At 33.3% G+C, this 24206-nt stretch overlaps 1 protein-coding gene across 2 annotated transcripts; it reads left to right on the top strand.

The window, feature by feature from the left end:
- Nucleotides 1-1021: 1021 nt before the first annotated feature.
- Nucleotides 1022-20855, top strand: LOC143240372 (solute carrier organic anion transporter family member 74D-like). 2 transcript variants are annotated; one of them, XM_076482694.1, is made up of 10 exons: nucleotides 1022-1782; nucleotides 2186-2272; nucleotides 5742-5954; nucleotides 7140-7304; nucleotides 14534-14729; nucleotides 16096-16240; nucleotides 17197-17372; nucleotides 18171-18235; nucleotides 18629-18978; nucleotides 20186-20855. In XM_076482694.1, exons 1-9 carry the CDS (start codon nucleotides 1083-1085, stop codon nucleotides 18949-18951), a joined length of 2070 nt encoding a protein of 689 aa, XP_076338809.1. In that variant the 5' UTR covers nucleotides 1022-1082; the 3' UTR covers nucleotides 18952-18978; nucleotides 20186-20855. The 2 variants fall into 2 exon arrangements, with proteins under 2 accessions (XP_076338809.1, XP_076338808.1); XM_076482693.1 differs by lacking the exon at nucleotides 20186-20855 and having other exon boundaries at nucleotides 18629-19443.
- The last annotated feature ends 3351 nt before the right edge of the window (nucleotides 20856-24206 follow it).

The following is a 24206-nucleotide window of genomic DNA, read 5'->3' as shown; positions in this document are numbered from 1 at the left end:
ATGGAAAATGTTTTGCTTCATTTTATCTTAGAGTTTTAGATTTGTTTTCGTTTATTACCATATTGAAATTTTCAGTAAGTTTAAAAAAGCAGAGCATATGTTTCTAAAATCAGGTGTTTTATTTTATTTCCATCCACACCTAACTCCTATATTAATATAAAACTAAATGCGTATGACGAAAATTCATTATTCATAACTGTCTGGCATAGTTCTACCAAATATGCTTGCCCTTTCAGCCGTGAAGGCATTATAATGTTACTAATAATCCCACTATTCGTTGGTAAAAGCGTAGCCAGAGAATTGGCGGTGGATGATGTTGACTAATTACCCTCCCTCTAGTCTTTTACTGTTAGATAAGGGACGGTTAGGCCAGATAGCACTCGTGCAACTTCGCGCAAAATTCATAACAAACCATTACTGATAGTAATAAGATTTTTAATAATCCGTAAATGAATTTTTTTTACTATTAATATTTATTGCAACAGATCCATGTACATTGGAAAGCTGAACAGAGAGAGTATCCCGAAAATGGTCATCCTTTCAAGTTTTAAATTATTATCTTTTAACATCACTCTTTCAGATTAGTTGGTATTTCTGAATGAAATGTTCAACATATCTCACAGGCATAGTTATGATTTATGACTTCTTAGAAACTAAGTAAAGGCCAAAACTTTAAATTAGTTAATAAAATTAAACCCAAAACTAATTTATAGGTTTAATGCAAATTTTATTCCTCTCATCAAAAACTAAGCTCTTTACAAAAAACGAAAATGTGTATTAATTATTTCGTAAAATTTTAAAGTTGATTAATTGTAAAAAATCAGAATTTTTTACAAACAGTAATTCTAGCTGCAAAGAGACAAAAAAGCGGGAGAAAAATAAGAAAACCTAAATTATTGGACTTTGGAAACTCTAATATATTTTTCACTAAGCCATCATTATCAGTTGAGATAAATCTCTTTCGGTGTAAACAGAAAATACTCAAATCAAGGATAACGATAGCTATATTTTGAAAACATGCAAGACTAAGTTGTTTCGCAAACACTGATATCCTTACAAGATAACGCGCTGTGTTGAAAGCAATGCATCAGGCAACTTATTCGTCTTCGAAAATGTCTTCCAAGCCCCAGTCTGGCTCTGTCCTGCAAGAGTATTTGCCTGTGCCTACTACAAAGACCATATTTAAGGAAGAACTATCAGAAAATAATGATGAAACACAGTGTGGTATTGGAAGATTTAAACCGAAGTGGCTTCAAAAGTTCGCTAATCCAAAGGTATACTTGATTAACTTTTGCCTGCTAGGTTTCACTCAAGGTGCACATTTCACTTACCTCATTGGAATTCTATCCACCATAGAAAAGAGATTTCTCTTTGAAAGTAAAATTACTGGATTAATACTCATAGCAGACAACTTAAGTCCAATTTTTACGAGCTTCTTAATTGGTCATTTTGGTGGATCTGGACACAGACCAAGATGGGTAGCAGCAGGCATGCTGATTACAGCTTTAAGTTGTTTTGTGTCAGCATCTCCATATTTTTTCTTTGGAACCGGAGTTCACCTGCTGGATCAATCAGACATTTCCATCAATAAAACTAGTAGTCAACTCTGTGAAGTTACGGAAAATGAATGTGCAAACTTAAAGCTATCTTCAACTATTCCAGCAGTTTCGTTGTTCTTCACAGGTAGCTTCCTTCTAGGTTTTGGATCCATGGCTTATTATTCCATAGGGACCCCTTACCTAGATGATAATGTTGCCAAGAAAGACTCGCCTCTATATTTCGGTAAGAATTATTTATGGAAGTATAACAATACTGCTTGTAACTGATTAGCTAGTTTTATTATTTAACAATGAATTTTAGCTGTTTTTAATTTCTGTTAATTTAAGATTACGACAATTAAGATAGCAAAATTCTAGTACCTATGCTTTCAACTTTTTTTTCTGCTTAATGTGCTTCAAGTTAAGTATAGGCTCTACACATTTGTCGCTTATGCGATTTATTATCATGGCATGCATAATCAATGTTAAATAGATAATAAATCATTATGCAAACTAAAAACTATTATATTATATTTGTAAAAATAATGCTTGATTTTTTCATTTTTGTATTTGCAATATGTATAGTCTCTCTTCACTTAAAATAATAAGGGTACAGCAATTTATTTTGTAATATTTATCTTTTTTAGCTATTTCATTCGCCCTTAGACTGTTTGGGCCAGCTCTAGGCTTCTTATTATCATCAGCATGTCTTCGTTTGTATGAGAATCCAACATGTAAGTGATATTGTTTTGGGGTACATTACACACACGTTGACATAATACTTAAAAAATACATATTATTAATGTGACTTTATTTATTAACTAACCTATGAAACCTAATCATTACCCAGATATTTTTGTTTTTCATAGGAGTTCACGATAAATTATTGCATGGCCAAAATGTATTCAAAACTTAGATAATATAGTTTACATAGCACTATCTAGTATGGCATCCTGAAGAAATATCTCACGAAACATTTTAGAATATATAGGTGTAGAGATTTGTTTGTTTGTAATTAAACACAAAGCTACACAATGGACTATCTGTGCTCCGCTCACCACATGTATCAAATCCCAGTTTCTGGCATCGTAAGTACACATACATTCCACTGTGCCTCTGGCGGGCGTGTAGATAAAAAATACCGATTACGTCACTGTAAAAATATGCAGCGATAAAACAAAGTCCATGGTTAACCACATTCTAATCCTCCTATGGGACAGATACAGGTGTGTAAAATTATAACGGGGTTCGATTCCCCGCGAAAGACACGGAATATCAGTTGGACAGTCACTTACGACTGTGCACACTGCCCCAAATTCCTCTCATTAAATCCCTTCATTTAATGAGTTCACAATCTTCACAAACTAAAACATATTTTTTCTCCTTAATAATCAGATTAGACTGATATATGGATATACTTTCCGCATTAAATACTTATTTTCATATGAAAATTAACTATATAAATATACGTTCATTGCTCGTATTTAAGCATACGTATAATGACTGTAAGGCTATTTACATTGGCATTAAATAAACAAAGGCTACATTAAAGTGTTAGTCTTTAAAGATTTAGAAGTATTACACAGGATTGGCTATCCATTTCATAAACTCAGCCACCCGTGTATTTGTTCACATGTTGAAACCACAAGTGAAAAATGTTTCATATAACGATATTTCTATCATTAGGAGATCTTCAGTCCTTGAACTCTACGTTAAAGAAAGTTTACTCAACTATAGGTCGTTTTACTCTTAAAGACACAAACCTCTCTCGACCAAAATTATTCTAAAACTACACGCTTAAAACTCCACTGTGTGTTGAATAAATATAATAGTCTCATGTAATCTAACACTCATAGTATATTTCATAATTCGTATTTTTTACTACTTTACTCAATATTTAAGCTACTAACGATACACTAGCATTTTTAATAAATATCTTTGTAACATTATTTTGGATTTCGCTGAAAACGTAATACGTGTATTCCGAAACATTCGAACCTTGTAAATAAATTGTTTAGCGTTTTTTCAACTGATTTTTGAAGAAGCACAACAATAAAAAACAATAGAGTTTTCAATACTATTTATATTATTGTGATTGACGTTACAATGAAACGTTTGGAAAGATACAACATTGATAATAAATGTGTTAGTTGCAATATGATAAGTTCAAATATACTCTTCAAAAAAAGAAACGCAAAAGAGACATTTTTGTTATTTTAAAGAGAAATATATGTAATAACGTTACAAGCTCAGAGTATGTGATGTTACACGTGTTAAGGCACTGATTGTCAGACCAAAATGACAATAAAAGTTGTGCACTTTGAAAACGGAAGAAAACATCGGATTTTTCGCCAAAACGCATTCGTGTCCAATAAATTTGTTGAAAGATCTGCATGTTCTGCAAGCGCAACATGTGCAAAATTTCTATAAAAGTGACGGGTTCTCGGTTTCCATAGCTCAGTGTTAAGCCACCGACACGCAATACAGTTACGCCAAGACTGACTGAAGCACAACCCAACAACGCCATTGGTCGCTTGGAAGCAGGCGAATCTCGATCAGATGTTGCCAGAGCTGTGAATGTCCACCCAAGCACCATTACAAGGCTATGGAATCGTCACCAACAACATGGATCAACTTGTGACCGTCTACGATCTGGCAGACCTCGTGTGACCACGCCCGCACAAGATCGCAACATCCGGTTACGTCACCTTCGGGATAGGACCACCACTGCAACGTCTACTGTCTCAACCATACCAGGGCTGCGCAGGATTTCCGATCAGACCGTACGCAACCGTCTACGAGATTCTTAGGCCCCATGTGCAACCCATCATGGTGAACGTCAACGATGTTTTTCAACATGACAACGCCCGTCCTCACACAGCCCGACTCACCACAGTCTTCTTAAGACACCATAACATCAACATTTTTCCCTGGCCCTCCAGATCACCAGATTTAAACCCCATCGAACATATTTGGGACGAGTTGGACCGGCGACGGCGACAACCTCAACCGCAGACTCTACCTCAGCTTGCAGCAGCTTTGCAGGCTGAGTGGACAGCCATTCCACAGGATGTGATTTGTCATCTCATCGCTTCCATGGGCAGGAGATGCCAAGCAGTTATTGATACTCACGGGGGGGCATACTCGTTATTGACGTTGAGTGACGTTAAACTTCAACTAGTGAGCGTAGACTTTGCCTTTGCAGACTTTGGATGTTCAGCAGTGAATGTGCAAAGTTTCACACATGTCATACAGAACTACCCGGAATAAACTTGTCAACAATATGTCTCAAATTTTGCCTTTTGCGTTTCTTTTTTGAAGAGTATATATACTTTTTTGTTGGTTTTCGAATTTCGTGCAAAGCTACATGAGGGCTATCTGCGCTAGCAGTTCCTAGTTTAGGACAAGAAGGAATGTAGCTAGTCATCATCACCCACCGCCTTGTCTTGGACTACTCTTTTACCAACGAATAGTGGGATTGACCGTCACATTATAACGCTCCCACGACTGAAAGGACAAACATGTTTGTTGTGATTGGAATTCGAACCCACGACCTCAGATTACGAGTCGAGTGCCTAAACTACCTGGCCATGCCGGGCTTCAAATTCTGTATTTCGTTATGATTACTTAAGGAGTGTATTAACTGCGTATTTGTGTGATTTTAATAAATAATTTATATTATTATAGATATTTGTATAAAGTACTTGTTCAAGGCGTGTAAGGTATTTTTAAGTGTAAATTTAACACCGATCTTGTTAATAATAGAATTAATTTCCAAACGCGAGACTATTTTGAAATAAGACTTCATTCTATTTTTACATTTAAATATTTCTAGAAAGAATCAGTTTCATGTTTTTAATATCAAGAATATACCAAAGCATTTTAGCACTTTTACGGGGTTTTTTTCTACTTAAATTTTTGGTTTTCATTATACTAAAACAAAGGTATTGTAATAGAATGTTATATTTCATTTTCATTTATTTACACATACTGTTAACCTGAGAAATGGTTACTATTCATTGAAATAAGCTCTTTTTTTTCACAGAAATACTCTTTTGTTAATAACTTCATGCAATGAATATTTCACAAAGAATGTTGAAGAAACTCATAACGATAATAATATTATACAGAAGTACATAAATTGTAAGTTAATCAATGCTGTTCAAAGAATGTTTAAAACAATATAGTTAAATTCCTATTTAGATGATCCAGGATTTGGTACGAAAGATCCACGATGGATAGGTGCGTGGTGGTTGGGATTTCTTATCCTAGGCTTTGCTTTGGTATTATTTTCTATTCCAATCAGTCTTTTTCCTCGACGTCTACCTGGGAAAACTAAGAGTGGAAAGGTTAAAAAAGCTCGCATAGATCATGTCTTGTCAGAAGAAAATAAGGCTTTTAAGGAAAAACTCAAAGGTATGAGAAAAAAAAAAGTACCCGCTTATCTTGTTTTTGCCCATTTAATTTCGTTCTTGATTGTTAGTACCTAAAAGAGAAGAAAAGCATTTCAGCATCCAGGTTTACTAAACAAACACATAGTAAATGGAATGCTGTTTATTTAGTTCCCAGACTGATGATATACAAAAGTCAAAGTTTCCAAAGTTCTTGAAATTAGCATTCTCTAGTAGTACATAAAATAATAAACAAAGATGTGGAAATAATTTGTGAGTGTTCGTTTAAGTTGCGTATAAGCAGAAGTATTACGCATCGTAGTAAATAATGATATGCAAACAATTTGCGCTGTGCTTTAATTAAGGTACTAAAATAGATCTTATACATTTAAAATACATACTTAATATACTATGGATGTGTGTTAATTATCAATATTTGCTGTGGTCACTCATGATATTTGTAAACAATTATAATCAACGGGGAAAAATATATTTGCATCAGAAAAAAAAAACAGCAACAACAACTCTAGCGCTTTCGAAAATTAAACGTTTAGCCATTAAGGATAAATGGTCCCATTCACACCCGACGAATAAAGTCCACTTTCCCAAAGCACTCAGGTTATTGGCTTTCTTTTATGATGCTAATATATGCTGCAGCAAAACATAAGTAACTCACTCTAAAAATATTACAATTTTCATTAAATGCTGATTTTAATTTGTTTTTCAACAATAAAATGTAGTTGCTGCACATGTTGTTGTTGTTGTTGTTTCGATAACGAGTTTTACAAAATCATATTTGCTGCTGTAACACTTGTAAAGCCATTCGGCCTTATTAAGTCGAAAAGGAATTATTTTGTATGGAAATATAAACGTCAACAGCAAGGTATATTATGAATTTCACACAACAACTTTTCACTTATACAGAAGAAAACTAATAATTTACATAAATAATTAAAATTATATTTTAGAAGCGTGTATTTCTTAGTAACGAGAAACCCACTTGAAGTAAAAACGTATCTCAGAAAGGCTAGCATGGATATTAACACTTTTCCTAATAAAGCAGAGAACAACGTTTTACTTTCCTAGGTCATATTCAGGTTAACCTCTTATCTGCTTTGTTAGTAAAAGTGTTAATGTCCATACCAGCCGTTTTCTGAGATACAAGAAACGTGAATGTTTGTAATTTATATTTTTCTAATCATTATTCCAGAGCTTCCAGACGCCTTACTAAGATTGATCAAGAATCCTATATTAATATTCCACACATTAGGATCAAATTTTCGATGCATCGCCATGTTGGGTTTCTACGTTAGTATGCCAAGATATGTGGAAAGTCAGTTTCGGCAGTCAGCTTCATCTGCGAGCTTTTATTCAGGTAAGTGATAATGGAAGCATGGTTTGACCATAAAGTAAAACCCTGGATTCGAGCCCGTGTGATGCTACAAAATATTTTCTGCACTTTAAGCTGTGGGCGCAGTATAAGTGTGAAGGTCAGTCCCTTAGTGAATTATTTAAATTAAGAACGACGACAACAGGTTTGCAATAAATATAAATAATCATAGTTAATTATCGTGTGAACAGTGATGCCTCGTCTGTCTTGAAAAATTTATATATTTAAAACGCACGTGGAACTACGTTTATGGATTCAGGATGGATTTAATAAATAACTCGTTTTGGGTTGCGAATTGAAAGGTCAGGTCATAAGTTGCCGTTCAGATTTAAAGTATTATGTATTATGAACTTTATGATACACTTCACAGACTAGAAAAATCTGTATACAATCCATTATAGTGTAAATAGCGTATTGTTTAAAACTAGGCAGATAAGTAAACACTGTAGATGTGGTTGATTACGATAAGGAATTGCATTTTGATGTACTTATCCTTCTTCATAACAACAGTAGGTCAAAGTTTTCGATTTAAAAATCCTTAGTCTTTCCTGGATCTGTCAGCCTTCAACATAACAAATTCATTTAGATATAACGTTTCGATATTGATATTTACGTTAAATGGATTGCTGGTTATTAGAAACTGTGTATAAGGCATTGAGTATTCAGTCAATAAATATTAAATAAACAAACAAGAAATTCTGTTGTTTTTCATCTCGTATTCCATAAAAGGTATTAGAGAACATTGTAATTACGATATAATGAATTTAATTTGTTGAGATTTGTTGTGTACGTCTTAAAGTAATAAAAATTTTACCAGGAAAAACATTATGTCCTCATTTATTAGACCATTCGTTTCGGAATTTAAGTTAAAATAAGTTTCGAACATGTATGTATATAGACAATATACTATGATAGTGCGTTCGAGTGTTTGTTTTCATTTTTCATTATTTCATTGAAAACACTGTTATTCAGTTGTCCTAACGACACGGCCAGGTGTTTAGGACGTTGGACTCACACTCTGAGGGTCGAACGTTTGAATTCTCGTCCCATTAAACATTCTCGCTTTTTCAGCCGCGAGGGTGTAATAATGATACGGTCAATCCCACTATTTCGTTGGTAAAAGGGTAACATCATGAGTTGGCAGTGGGGAGGATGATGACTGTCTGTCTTCTTTCCAGTCTTTTACTGTTAAATTAGGGACGGCTAGCGCAGATAGCCCATGTATAGCTTTGTGTGAAAATTCAAAACAAGCCAAACTTAATGATACACGTTAACTACAAAGAGTGACACTCAACTTAATAGAAGCACCAACAGCAATAGTTCTAACAACGTATTTTCTTTCAAATAAAATTGTAAAATTATCATTCTCAGGCCAGTAGACGATCAGACTACCGTATATAGCTTTTAATATTTTGTTTAAAGCACTTTTGTCAACAAACTATACATTTTGAAATACCTGTCTGTCATCTGCATAGTTATCACATGAAGACAAAATCCTATTATTGAGATTTAATGTTTTGAAGCCCAGCGTATTTCACTTGTATTTGTTTTATTGCCAATAATTCTGAGTTATTGCTAATTTTATAAATATAATCCTTTGATATTCGCTACTACAAAATAATCATATTTGCGTTAATTCGTTGAATTGCGTGCATGTATCATAAGTTCTACATTGAAGATGGTCTAAATTTGGATAGAAAAAGTAAAGTTTCAGAGTTACCCTTACATGAGAATATGTCATATATTTTCTATATTAGTTCACGCTGTGTGTTTTTGAATTTATCTGTCCGTGAACTCTCCCCACAGTTTCAGAGCGAGCATGACTAAACTTGGCAGGATGACTTTATTCTACATTGCGTATAAAGGAACTAAAAAGTGCCCATAAGGTCAGCCAGTCATTCTGGGAGTTCAAGAGTAAGTTCACAGGATCGGTAAACTCAAATATGATATAGAATTTTGTTTTCTAGCCCTTCCTCGCTTTTCCCAATCCGAAGGCGTCATTTATGAAAGGTATTTATGCCCTAACTCGCAAAGTAGCAGGAACATCGTTAGCACATGTACTCAGGTTTATCGGGCGGTTATCCTTACGCATATCTTTAAGGTACCAGTGTTTAGTTGGGATAAATATAAAACTAATCGAGAATAATGAGATTGATCGTACACTGGAATCGCTGAGAATCATGAGGAGGCTTTTGAAGTCCACAGCAGAACTCGTTTGTTTGTTTTTTGTTATAGTTATCGATAACTATTGATGTATAAAAGCATCGTACTTTTCGAGATCTAGTAAATTATTTTACTTTTGCAAACACAGGAGCCAATAAAATAAAAACATGTGGCTGTTGTAAAAACTATATCCTCGATAATTGCCTCGAAAATAAAATAGTAATTTTATAAAGTTTCATTTTAAATCACAATAAATGTAGTAAATACTTTGAGACTTAGTCTTATTTATTTCACTTTCTTTCTATGGGGAACAAGTAATCTTTCAAGCATGTTGCGTGACTGAGATAAAGGATGAGCCCATAACAGATAACAATCTGCTTCTGAAACGTATAAAGGTCATGTTGGCGGCAGTTATCTGCTGTCTAAGTTTGTATAGTACATGAGGTGTATAAGTAATGATTTAGGTTACCTTACGAGAGGTTTTAAAGAAAAGTACATAAGAATACTTACTTATTTTCCATTTGTTAAATTACATATATAACCGTTTCACCAGTAAAAAGGAGAGTGACGCAGAACGATGTACTAGTAGCGACTGAACATGACAATATGACAGGTAAATTGAAACAAGTAAAAGTCATGATATTTGAAATATATAAAAAAAATAATTATGAGAATAACGTACAAATTGAGACTGGTCTGTATATAATTTTTTTTAGAAAAAAATATGTAGATATACTGACCTTAACTATAAATGTTATGATTGTATTATAGAACACCTTTACTTATGATAAAAGTTATGATTTGATACCTAAAGACTGAAACAAACAATACTTTTTAGGGGGGGCGGAGCAAATTTCAATGTCTCTATGTCATATTGTTAATGTCACTTTTTAACTCCAATATCTCAAGTGATTACTTGAAGCTTACGAAAACGTAAACCAATTTCTATGGTAAGAGGATATGTAACGCATTGCTGCTTACGAGCTACAGATAAAATTTGGCAATGTACAATGTCAGAAGTGGAAGGGGAGAACAGCTTTTGTATAACATCTTATCCAAAACACAGATAAAGGCCACAACACACTATATGCATACATACGCAAAACCAAGATGTTTAGTCTAAATTCAAAACACACCATTACTCAAAACAGAATTTTTTTTAAAAAAATCATTAATAATTATTATTAAATAAAACAATTAAATATCATACCATTTGTTAACAAAGTTCAAATGATACGATTTTTAATTGTTTTATTTAAATTGCCAGTTATGAAATTTATAAAATTATCTATTGTGAGTAATGGTTTGTTCTAGATTTTCACTAAATATTTCAGTTTTGATTTTTTGTAGAATTCTCAAACCTTGTTATAAGTGATGATTTCTCTCACAAAAATAGAATTGGTGCATTTTACAGTATTAGACTTATTTTCTAATATATACATGGGTGGACAAAAAGTGATCCCCCTTAATAATGTTGTTAATTTGTTATATATTTTATCATATAACATAAAACTATGTGAAAACTATACGTGTTTAAAACGCATTAGGCGATATATGTCGATCTCAATGAGAATGTCCACATGTGGCACCAGCTAGCTATGATAAGAAATCTTTTTGGTCCATTGTAGCTGTGCACTACCTATTAGGTAATTATCATGAATCATCATAGTAGTTCATAATAGGGATTGCATAAAAATCCCAGTAGAACATTCGAGCAAATAGCATCTTAAACAGTAAAAATTAAATTTAAGAAAAAACATTTTAAAATATTAAATATTAACTTGTAAGGTTTAACACATAAAATTCACAAAAAAGAACGCACATAAGTCTTACAACAAAAACAATATCCCTTGAAAACAGCCCATTTGTAATTATTATTATCCTCTTGCCAGCCTACAATGCAAACGGCTTCGTATATTGTCCTCAAACTCAGAAGATCGTGAGGGTAAAGAAAAATCTATTTGAGTCTTTTGTGTTTTACATAAATCAAAAAACATCACAATTCTATAGGAAACGATGTTATCAATACCTCTTAAAATTAGCTTTCTTACGCATATTTAGTATTCTTTTAAAAAGCTTAAACACGGGGTGAAAAGGGAATTACTAGATAAAAATATATAAGCATTAGATGGCTGTAACATGTGAATACCCAATGTTTTTATTTTTTTAAACAGTAAAGATAATTAATATGCCATTCTCTTCCTTTATATTTGTTTGTTTGTTTTTCAATTTCGCGCAAAGCTACACGAGGGCTATCTGCGCTAGCTTTCCCTAATTTAGCAGTGTAAGACTAAGGAGAAGACAGCTAGTCATCACCATCCACCACCAACTCTTGGGCTACTCTTTTACCAACGAATAGTGGGATTGACCGTCACATTATAATGCTCCCACGGCTGAAAGGGCCAGCATGTTTGGTGTGACGGGTATTCGAACTCGTGACCCTCGGATAAGGAGTGAAGTGCCTTAACCACCTGGCCATATCAGCCCCTGCATAGAATGATATTACTATTTTAATAAGTTTGGTTGGTAAATAAAATGAAGTTTTCAATAAAAAAGTGCAATTCTAAAATTCACAAAAGTATTTAACTATAGGAGATGGCCACGTATAACACAGCAAGTTAAAGTCTAGTCTCCCATTATTCATTATAGACAAGTAAGTGGCATGAAACTGGTAGAAAGAGCTGTCAGTATGTCTCTTAAAAGTCAGGAGTTTGTGTACTCATAATGCTATAGAGAGGAATGTCAAACCAGTGTGTTGTGTAACAGTTATAACGTATTACATACAGTGTAACTGGTGTCTTATATGCTGAGTGTAGTGTTAAACCAATGTCATGTGTAGTAATTGCAATGTATTATGTATATTGAGGAACTAGGGTTCTGTACGCAAGACGTGAGGTTAAACCAATGTGGTGTAAAATAATTATAATATGCTATACACAGTGAAACTTATGTTGTGGACGGTTATTGACTAGTGAAGTTTATGACACAATCATATTTTGAATATTTCATTATTATTATATGTTTGTACGATAATTATTTAAGTGATTAACATTTGAATTTAAACTCAAAACAATTGTCTGAAATAATGTGAAGTATCCAGTCATAACCTGTACGAAAAATCCACTTTAATTCCTAAAAACTCATTTATCTCTTTATATATGCATATTTAGTTGACAAGTTTACATTTATAATTAAAACAAATCAGAAAAATAATTTCGATGGAGTTTTTTTATCAAAGAAAATCGTCAGTATTAGGGTTAAATACTGTTACTGTGGTAACAAACAACCAGAACTATAAACATTCGCACTTAAGGCGATTTTTGTGCTTCTAGTTGCTGATTCGCTGTGTGTTGTTTGCAACAACCCAGTTTTCACTTAACACTGAGTTTTAGCCAACAGACTTATTACAACAATACAATTTTCACTGAGTTTTAGCCAACAGACTTATTACAACAATACAATTTTCACTGAGTTTTAGCCAACTTTACAGACATATAACAAAACATTTTATTGGCGAGTTATTCGATTCATAATTAAATTCTAACTACTGAGAACCACGTATATCGTATCGGTTTATCTACGTTATACCATCTTTCTTTCAACGTATGTTTGATTCAACGTAGAGGTATAGAATGGTCTCTTGTATATTAAGTTAGCTAGCTTTTAAGGAAGGTGAAAGTGGCATATAAAACAGAAATTCTACTACAGTCAGGAAGAGAAAAAACTTTAATAGCATATAGCTCAAGTTTTTATTAAAACTAACGAAATTTAAAAAAAAACAGCAACTAAATCATTACGTTGAATCAGTTCGATATTCTTAAATGTGATAAAAATAAACAAAATGTAAAGTTTTCTATTTCGTTTTTCTAAAGGAATAAAACTGAAAAAAATGTAAGTATGTGTTTTTATTTGCAGGAATAAGAGGTTTATTATTGCTTCGGTCGTTTTTACTTCAAACAGCCTTTTTCTTTTCATTTCAACATGTTAAATTTCTCTTAACCGCATAAACGTTTAAAAACGTAAAAAAGGTTGATTTTATTATCCCGAAGCTCAGATCTTAAGTTTACTACTGTTACTTCGACGTATACGCTCTTGAAATGTATGCATTCAGCTTGATACATCACGTTAATGGATATTTTATTTTTTTTTATGATTGAATATTTATCTTATATAAAAAAACACTAACGCGCACATACATATAAACCGTATAAAGTTAAGACTGTATAGGAAAATAACCATAAAGTCTTTCTGATGAGGAAAAATATTTACCGTGGAATTTTGGTTCACAAATTTAGAATTGTTGTGTTAAAGCGTAGAAGTATTTGTGTAATTCCTTTCAGTACTATTTTGTACTATTTTACAATTCTAAAAGTAAAGCAACATATAACTATGGGTTTAGTTTTAAAAATAAATTATATATATATATATATATAACAAATAGTTCGACTGCAAATAAACATATACAACGACAAGTTCCTATTCTAAATAACACTGTCAAAATGTTGAATAACTTAAAACGTTTACGAATAGAATTTTCTCGTTCCCCCTTTTGACACTATGGCTACACTCAAAATAATCTACAACAACTAAACTCTCTCTTTAATATCAACTAAATTTAACTGTTTTGTTATCATTTTGTTTCCAAGATATTCTGAGGGATTAATTATAATTTTACTTTATTCAACGAAGCTATGGCCATCTATTGTCAGTAATCTCTAACAATATTTAGAAATGTTTGGTATATATTGAAATATAATACGTACAATTCACAAACTTTCAAGACATGATCATGTATCTTAATGGTAAAAATTTATAGATAAAAATCTGTGGTAACAAATAATTTGAACAACAAATTTTTTGATACAGCTTTCGTATTTATGGATTTTTTTTTAAGTCCTGAATATTTCGATGAGTATTAGTTTGCATAATTCTACTTTCTTGCGATTTATTAATGAACTTAGATTGTTTCAAGTTATTTCATATAGGTTTCAAATATAGGTTCCAACACTATTTCATACATATATTGACTAAATGATTTCTCATAATTTCAGGTACAATGAGTATATTCACAATGCTAATAGGAATACTTGGAGGAGGCGCAGTAATACGAAAATGTAAACCTAGACCAAAGTACCTCACTGGCTACATGCTTTCGGTGGAGGTGTTCGGTATGCTCGGCCTATTAGCATCTATGTTTATTGGATGTCCGTCTCTCAATCTCGCAGGTTCCACCATCTCTGGAAATGGGTAAAGTTTGAGAATATACATACTCATGCTTCTGAAATTACTAAAATGTCTTTGGATAATGTTACAAGTATAATATCAGTATTTCTACATTTTCTTTTATGTTTTTAACATTTTTTATGTCAAAATATAATTTAGATATAGTACCTGTTTGTTTGTCTTTTGAATTGCGCACAAAGCTACTAGAGGGCTATCTGTGCTAGCCGTCCCTAATTTAGCAGTGTAAGACTAGAGGGAAGGCAGCTAGTCATCACCACCCACCGCCAACTCTTAAGCTACTCTTTTACCAACGAATAGTGAGATTGACCCGTCACATTATAACGCCCTCACGGCTGAAAGGGCGAGCATGTTTGGCGCGAAAGGGATGCGAACCCGCGACCCTCATATTATGAGTCGCACGCCTTAACACGCTTGGCCATGCCGGGCCAGATATAATACCTGCTAGTCCATTACCGAACATTTTGCCTATCGAGAACCACTGCAAAAGAAACTTTTAGACTGTAAACAAATAACATTTGTGTAGCCTTGCGCGAAAAGTGTAGAATAAAAAAGAGCTCTGCATAGTAATATATAATGGATCACGATCATTGTAGTAATTAAATGAATTTTGTAAATACTGCACTGGTATTCTAGAGGATAATCGCCAGCGATTTTATCCAAAAACTTTATGCATAAACACAGAAAGATTCTTATCTTTATTAACACTTAACCAAAGATACTAAACAGAATGGCCCGGCATGACCAGGTAAGTTAAGACGTTCGACTCGTAATCTGAGGTTCGTGGGCTCGAATAACCGTCGCACCAAACATACTTGCCCTTTCAGCCGTGGGGCGTTATAATATTATGGTCAATTCCACTATCTGGTGGTGGGTGGTGATAACTAGCTGCTTTCTCTTTAGTCTTACACTGCAAAATTAGGGACAACTAGCGCAGATAACCCTCGTGTAGCTTTGCGCGAAATTCCAAAACAAACAAACTAACTAACAAAACAGAACATTGATAAGGTTAACAACTTCAGTCAAGTTATCATATGCGACTGAACATATTATCATATACGAATTTAGGAGGAAAACACCAACGATTATGAGCACGTTATTTGCTCAGTGAACCGTAACAATAATAAAGTTACTGCTAGAAAACCATCTCATTGTGTATTTTCTCTCTTTTATTCTATATTTTAACGCTATTATATGAATTTAACATACCTGCTGTAAATGTTAGTACTGCGCATACATGATCGTATAATAGACAAGATTTACGTAAAAAGCATTTTAACAAATTATGAATGTCAAATATGAATAATATTTACGTGTCACATTGTTTTTTATATTTAATCTGTTTCCTTTTATGCTTGTGTGTACGTGAAAGCATTCAATTAGAAAATAGCTGTAATTCTCATTGTGGCTGCACTACAAGAGTTTTTAACCCTGTCTGTGGGCCTGATGGTGTGTCTAATTACTTCTCGCCATGTTTTGCTGGCTGCACTGGAAAGATTGAAGAAGGGATGTCTGTAGTAAGCAACTTCATTCAGTTAAATTAATCTATAATATAATTTAGTCGTATTTTTATTTTTGTCTTTTTCTCTCAGTATTTTCTCTACATATTCAAAATACGGGTGTATACTTAAGGTAGGCGAAAAATCACAGGATTCTAATGAAGAGGATCCACTGAAACATCAACATAATATAAGTTTCTTGTTTACATTTCATTAAATGTAAGAAAAATGGATGATTCGTGTGTCTTATACGACCTTCATTAGAATTTCTCTCCTCAGAGCATACCTTAGTACATGTTTGACATGAAGGTATACATACCTTACTAGCATATCTTATTGATTGGTTTTCTGATTACTTCATGAATATGATAATATGTATAAGATTAAATTCCTGTAACACTTTTACAATATAAAATTAACATCCAGAAAAAAAAATTGTATGTGTTTTTCGTATTGCAAAGCCACAAAGGGCTATCTGCTCAGCCCACCGAGGGGAATCGAACCCTGATTTTAGCGTTATGAACCCAGAGACATACTGCTGTACTAGCGGGGGGTACCCCAGGAAAAAATGCAGCTGACTTTATAGGTTTACATGATAATATATCTTGTACTTGGTATTCATGACTTGAGAGTCATAACAAGGTTTAGTGTGTTTTTATTACAAATGACAAACATATACCTTTTGTTTTTGCGCACTTTTAGCATAACTCGTTAAAAAAATCATTTATCAAATAAATAAAATATAATTTTCTTAAATGCAAAAGAAAAAAATCGTAAAAGATTAATAATTCTTATAGTTTCTCTCAAAGTATTTTGCAAACTATTTTATTTTGGGCCGAATAAGTTGTTGTTTTCATCTTTCGAAAATGCAAAATATAATGAATGTTGAAGCATACATATAGTTTAAAAGGGATTATTTAAAAAGAATTATTTGATTATATTTCATTATTTATACAAAAAAATTACTGTTTAAGGGTTTCACAAACTGCAGCTGTATAGTAAACGAAAATGAGCAGTTTTACGAAGCGGATGTCACAAGCAAGTATTGTTCCTTTGAATGTGGCAGCTTTGTTTTCTACGTTGTCGTACTTTGCATTGGCAAGATGGTTTCTTCTACAGCTAGAGTAGGAAACACACTTGTAACTCTCAGGTAACTATTTCTCATTCGTTAGACGTTTTACAAGCTATATTTTAAAATATTTTACCTGTTTCGATTGTCCTTTCCTTGATTTTTAATGGAAAAATTTGATTTTTGCTGTTAAGCACAAAGCTACACAATGGACCCATTAGAGCTGTTCCCATAACGATAATAAAAAATTATTTTTTAACTGGGAGAGGAAAGGCATATGAGGAAGTAATATCTTATTTAGAATATTTTACCTCACATAATTATACTAATTTTCACTTTCTGTGAAAGGATCGTATCTCCTACAAATGAGCAACGAATTGGTACAATAAAATAGCAGATTCATATTTAACAATCTTACTTTAACAAAGTCTTCTTTGATTTTTGGTGAAATTTATATTATGCTAATGAAATTGCTGGTAATGAAATCTTTTGCTCTTTTTTCCAGCACAAATCAGTTTGGTTGAGTTTTTGTCTTTCGATATTCTAATTAAAATAAACATTCTCAAATACTGTATGATGGATGTCATATGACAAACCTCACGACGGTTCAGTTGTAAACTTGTGGTTATAACACTAAAAATCGGATTTCGATATATGTGGTGAATATAACACAGATAGTTCTTTGTGTAACCTGGTGCTTAACAACAAGTAAACAATCATATGGCACAAGCATGGTGATTATCATAAAAATATTTATAAAGAACGTTTTTACAAATAAAGGACACTACTATGTACTATCATATTATATTTATCTTAACAAACCCAATGAACAATTTACATATTTACCTAAATACTATTTATAGTCCATATTTTAAACAGGTGTGTAGATACAAAGGATAAAAGCCTTACGCTTGGATCTATCGAGGCGTTTCTTTGTCTATTTGGTAAGTTCATTTCCTCTTGTCTACATTGATGAAGATTATCTGTAATATTCAGGTTTATTTAATGGTGATTTATTTCGAACATTTCCACTTTTGTTCCATGATGATTAGTACGTACAAAACCAGCTACGTTCCTTTATACTTCAAGACGTGCTAGATGACGCGGTCTTTGATAGTGTGATAGATATTTCAAAATGAGTAGAAAAATTTATTCTACGTGAAACGTGTATTTTGTAAACTGGTTACTTATTACACAGTGTGTGTTCGTTTAAAAAACACAATACGGATTAAAATATACAATACTCTAAAGCTTAATTATTCAAATGTATTTCACGAATATTTTAAACATGAATATAAAAATATGTATAAACAAATTAGATTTCAATTTATTTGTAGCATTCATCCCTTACCCTCTAATTTATGGCATCATCGTCGACTCTTCATGTTTGGTATGGGAAGAGACATGTGGAGAAACTGGAAACTGCTGGGTTTATGACTCTGAGAAATTCCGATATTCTCTCCACGGAACATCTCTTGCATTTCTTATTCTCAGCATTATCTTCGATTTTCTGGTCTTTCTTTTAAGCAGCCGATTGAAGAACTTTTATTCTGATGACGGTAAAGATTCACAAACCGATGAAGTCCAGGAAGAATTAACAACAGGTCGTCTTGGTGGTTCTACTACAATTTCCCTAAATAGCATCCCAGCCTCACTGTAAACAGTATCAATAATGACCATTTTTATGGTGTGTGTTTTTTAATATCCAAATAAGTAACTCAAATATTTCCTTATAATGTACCGTCATGTTTAGTTAAAGTTTTGTTTTTATTGTTTCTATTTTTATTTTTAGACTTCAAACAAAACTTGCTCATGAACAAACATGTTAAGTTGAAACTTTTAGTACAACTTGCAATTTATTTAAAATTAATCCTTACTGTTATTGCTGTATCATATGGTTTTACTCTAACAGTCAGGTAAGGAAGATATTTTGTGTAATTTCAATGTCGAGAACACATGAAACTATTTTACAACATTCGGTTTCCTATCACAAAAGTATGAGACAAAGAAATTGGAAAAATAATGTTGTCTATTTCTCGTACCCATGTCAGAACAAGTATATACGTAAACAAGAAGAAATGTTATCATTTTGTAATCTCGAAAGCTTTTTGACCAAATTGTGATAATCTGAAGTAAATGTTGAGCTGAGAAAGGTGCTGTTGTCATTTCTTGTAGAATTCGAAGGTAATATAACCCGATAATAACTTATATTCTATAGCACAACTGAATTTATTGTGAATTTTATATCCACTATTTTTCCAATGTATTGGAGTATATATATGGAATAACACTTTAAGTATAGGAAGATAAATATTAAGAATGGTTTGTTTGTTTGTTTTTAAAATTTCGCACAAAGCTACTCGAGGGCTATCTGTGCTAGCCGTCCCTAATTTTGCAGTGTAAGACTAGAGGGAAGGCAGCTAGTCATCACCACCCACCGCCAACTCTTGGGCTACTCTTTTACCAACGAAAAGTGGGATTGACCGTCACATTATAACGCTTCCACGGCTGGAAGGGCGAGCATGTTTGGCGCGACGCGGGCGCGAACCCCGGATTACGAGTCGCACGCCTTACGCGCTAGGCCATGCCAGGCCCATGAAGAATGGCAAAGTACCAAACTTAATTACGAGTAACAGTTATCACATAAACACCGTATAATTATCAACTGGTTGAAACATAACTTTAATCTTATTGATCCTTTGAGTCTTTGAACCCTTTATCGCGAGTGTTATTTATTTTCACAGAAAGTTTGTTTTGAATTTCGAGCAAAGCTACCCGAGGGCTATTTGCACGTGAAGATGACTTAAAAATGTCGAAATGTTGGTCTTTACTTTATTTTAATTAAAACTTTAATACCCATAACAGCAGTCTTGAAAATACATTTTTTTATTTAGTGACTGGTGCTTAGTGAAACCAAAGACTTTAAACTGTCCTGACGAACTAGTAGTTGGAAGGTTCACGAAAGTGGAAAATAAAAATAAACATGAGTTCATTCAGAAAAGACTTAAATCAACAACGATAAAACACAAATTAACTATGTTGATAAAATTGGATTTCATCGAAATGAAATGGTATAGACGAATAGTTCTTGCTGCAAATGCCACAGGTAAGCAGGTGTTCAGGGAATAAACAATATAAGCCAAAGGTCATCTGTCATAAATGCCAATGACAGCAAGGTACAAAACATCATCACGTCTGTATACCATAGGCTTCAGAAGAGAAAACCATTAAGAAGAATTGGTTAATGGGAAATATAATGTAGAATTTCATTTATTTATTTTTCGTATTAGACAGTTTAAGGAATTTTTCAGTCCAAAAAAGGGACAGTGTTGTAATCTTTATTTTTCACATTGTAATTGATTTGTTTCCAAGAGGAGATGCAGATGAGTAATTATGTAAAGTGATGTTAAATTGGAATTAGTCATATAATTAACTAGAATAAGGTTTTTATTTATTTTTACCTTTTAACACACACTTTTCAATGGACTCTCTGTGATCTGTCTACAACGGAAATCAAGCCCCCGATTGTATATATTTTAGTCCATAAACAGGGGGACTTAAAATTAAATTTAGATTATAAGTACGGGATAACTGATAGTGTGTATGTTATCAAGATATAACATTATTTCGAAATTTGTTTTAAGAATATATTAGAGTGAATTCGTCAGTGTTTTATATCTCTATTGTACGCTAGTCCCAGCACCGTTCTTATAGAGGTTTATCGTTATTTATAACCTTAGGCCAACAACAAATTCAAATAATTGAAAGCTAATATAGGGATATAAGAAGTTTAATAAGTTTAGTTCAGATATATGTAAATCGTCAACATAAACGACTGGTAATTCTATCTTTAAAAGATAAGCTTATGTTAACCATATGAGTAAGGATGTATATTATTCTAATGTATAAATAACTGGTAGGTAAGCATAAGGAAAGTTTTAACAATAGAGACATCCTTCATGTGTCGTTATGTATTATAATTTATTTCAGACGAACCTCCAATTTATTATGTTACGTATGAGAATTTTAAATGGCCTGAAACTGAGTTCAATTGTAAGTTGAACGTAGAAGTTAATTAAATATTGAGATGTATCAAATTTATGATATTTACCAACCAAAGTGATACACACAATTTTATTTCTTAATACAAATATATTTTAATATACAAATAATAATACAATTTATAATAATTGTTATTACAAATAGATATTAGAAATAATGATTTATATACAAACGTTTTAGAAACCAATAATGACTCTTTTATCTGATCTGGAACTGAATATTTTATCGGCTGTTCACGATAGGCGAATTAGTTTCGAGTTGATATTGGTACATTTCACTTGCTATTTATTGACCACACGTGAGTTTTTACCACCAAAGTTAGACATTGATTTCGTGGAAATAGTAACGTCTGATGGTAATTCACTGAAGTTAAATGGTTTATGATGTACGAAATCTATAAACGTTCCTGATCAAATGTCTGTAGTTTCCCGAAGAATAAGCATTAATCACAGTTATAGCTTCCGAGGTTTATAGTATACCAGCTATAGCAAACCAACAATATATGTTGCGTCTCAGCACGACGGTTTATTCGCGTTAAGACGAGGTTCTAGAAGTGTCAGTTGGCCCAACAATACACTAGTACTTTCATAAATCATATATTGTTGATTCTTACACTTGAGAAATTCTTACAAATTTAAGAAATAGGCGGGAATTTCACAATACACATTTAACAGTATAAGTTACATACATTTCTAAATATAAATTTAACTTACACAAATTGCCCCCAGTGGCACAGTGGTATGTGCGCGGACTTACACACTAAAAACCGGGTTTCGATACTCGTGGTGGGCAGAGCACAGATAGCCCATTGTGTAACTTTGTGTTTACTTCTAAACAAACAAACAAACTTACACAATCATTAGTATTTAAATAAATTTATAATAGTAAATCTATTACAGTGTCAAAAGAACATTGGTTTGTCTTGTCTAGGTATGATCAGTCCAAAAACAATAGGCCTGGAGTAGCTACATGGTTAGGTCGCTCGACTCATAATCCGATAGTTGTGGGTTCGAATCCCCGTTACACCAAACATGCTCGCCTGGTATCGTTATAAGGTGATGGTCAATATCACTTTTTGTTGCTATAAAAGTAACCTAAGGGTTAGTAGTAAGTAGTGATGACTAGTTACCTTCATTCTAGTCTTACACTGCTAAATAAGAGACGGATAGCGCAAATAGCCTTCGTGTAACTTTACGCAAAATTCAAAACAAAGAAACAAATAACAATCGTATCAAGAATTTCTGTTGTTTCAAAACCACGGATGTTCAGAGGTTATTGAACAGTTCTTGACAATGTTTTGTTGAAAGTATTTTACGGGATGAAATGTAAGAGTGACATGAACGGTTTTAATTAACTTGGAGTTACCTCAAGCAGTCAGGAAGAGTCGAGAAAACCATGAATGCAAGAAAATATAAGTGTTTCCATGCTTTTCAAAACAAATGATTATTGTGGGACCAAGGGTATTTCAGGGTAACAGGAATTTATTAATTCAAGCCAAATAATTTGTGTTAGGAAAGGATAGGAGTGTCACGAGAAAACTTACGTTCACAAACTAGGCGCTGAAAATCTTCCTGAACTGTGCCTGAAGAAAAGTCCAGAACAGAGCAAAACGTTAGTGGTTGAGAAGGTGAGGGTGATAAACAGTAGACTAGTCTTTTAGAAAGTAACGATCGTCTTCCGTCATCTTCTCTGTAATCATTGTTGGTTAAGTTAAATAGATAGAAGTACTCCGGTAGTGTAGGACTGTAGAGCACAGGTGAGTGGGACAGTCTTAGAGTAAGGTTTCAGAAAGGTCATTAGTCCCAGGTGGGAAATGGTGGTGGTTGAGTTTTAGTGGTTTTTTTCTCCTTGTATGATGTTTGACCTGTATGGATTGGGTGGTAAAGGTAATTGATTCTATGGTTTCTGAATAGTCAGTCTGGTTAGCTTAGTCGGTGGTGGAAATATCTTGTTTTGTATGGGTAAATTGGTCGATAGAGGGCAAAGTGGTGGGTGGCGACAGTTGAGTTGATATCCTGAAGAACTCTCAGTTGTTGATGGAGCTAGAAGTTCATTGCTGCTGTAACTTTTTTTTTTAGTGTCGAAATTGAAGTGTTTGAAATAGCAGCCATAACTGAGGATAAGATCTTCTGTTGGTTTGGACAGTGTGATGATTTTTATGATTTGGGTTGTATTATTGGTTAGACAGGAGTGGATATAGTGAATAAAAAATTTGTATTAGTCAATTGTTCAATGGTTTGTTGGAGTTTTTCAGGTGTTATGGCAAGGTCAACGCCTCTGAGGAAGAATGGGAAATGGTAAGACTTACTTTCAATAGTGTGCAGGTTATATGCTGGAAGGAATTACAGTAAATAAAGGGGTATGTTAAGTCGGCATGTCTTGAGGCCTGGAGAATAATTCCTCCCTGTCAAAGGATTCTCGTCTTCATGGGAACGACTGATACTCTAAGATTAAATTGGTTGATAAAGGCGTTGACTTGGATGAAATTTGAGGAATAACCCTCCATGGATTACGGGAAATATTAGAAGACTCACTGGTAAAGATTCAATAGGCCTTAAAAAATATATGGCTGAAAACACATCATACTATCTAGGCTGCGATGCTCGTAACAATTATCAGTATTTGTTTTGTGTGTGTGGCAAAAGCTTAATTTTAAAAGAAATGAAAACTTCCTCAACTGGGGTGTTCAGGTACATGAACATTCCCTTTCTTCCCGTTCATGGAGATTACGTTGTATTAAACTGGGCTTTTAATAACTGATTTACATTTTCCACTAGAAACTGGTGAAGGCAAAAATGGCGAAACGAAAACAGCCTAAGGTTGAGGCTGACATTTCGGATTTATACAATACCC

This window comes from Tachypleus tridentatus, chromosome 13 (assembly GCF_004210375.1).
Source record: "Tachypleus tridentatus isolate NWPU-2018 chromosome 13, ASM421037v1, whole genome shotgun sequence".
NCBI classification, from domain to species: Eukaryota; Metazoa; Arthropoda; class Merostomata; order Xiphosura; family Limulidae; genus Tachypleus; species Tachypleus tridentatus.
Note: the sequence above shows the minus strand (reverse complement) of the source record. Positions and strands in the feature narration are given on the sequence as shown.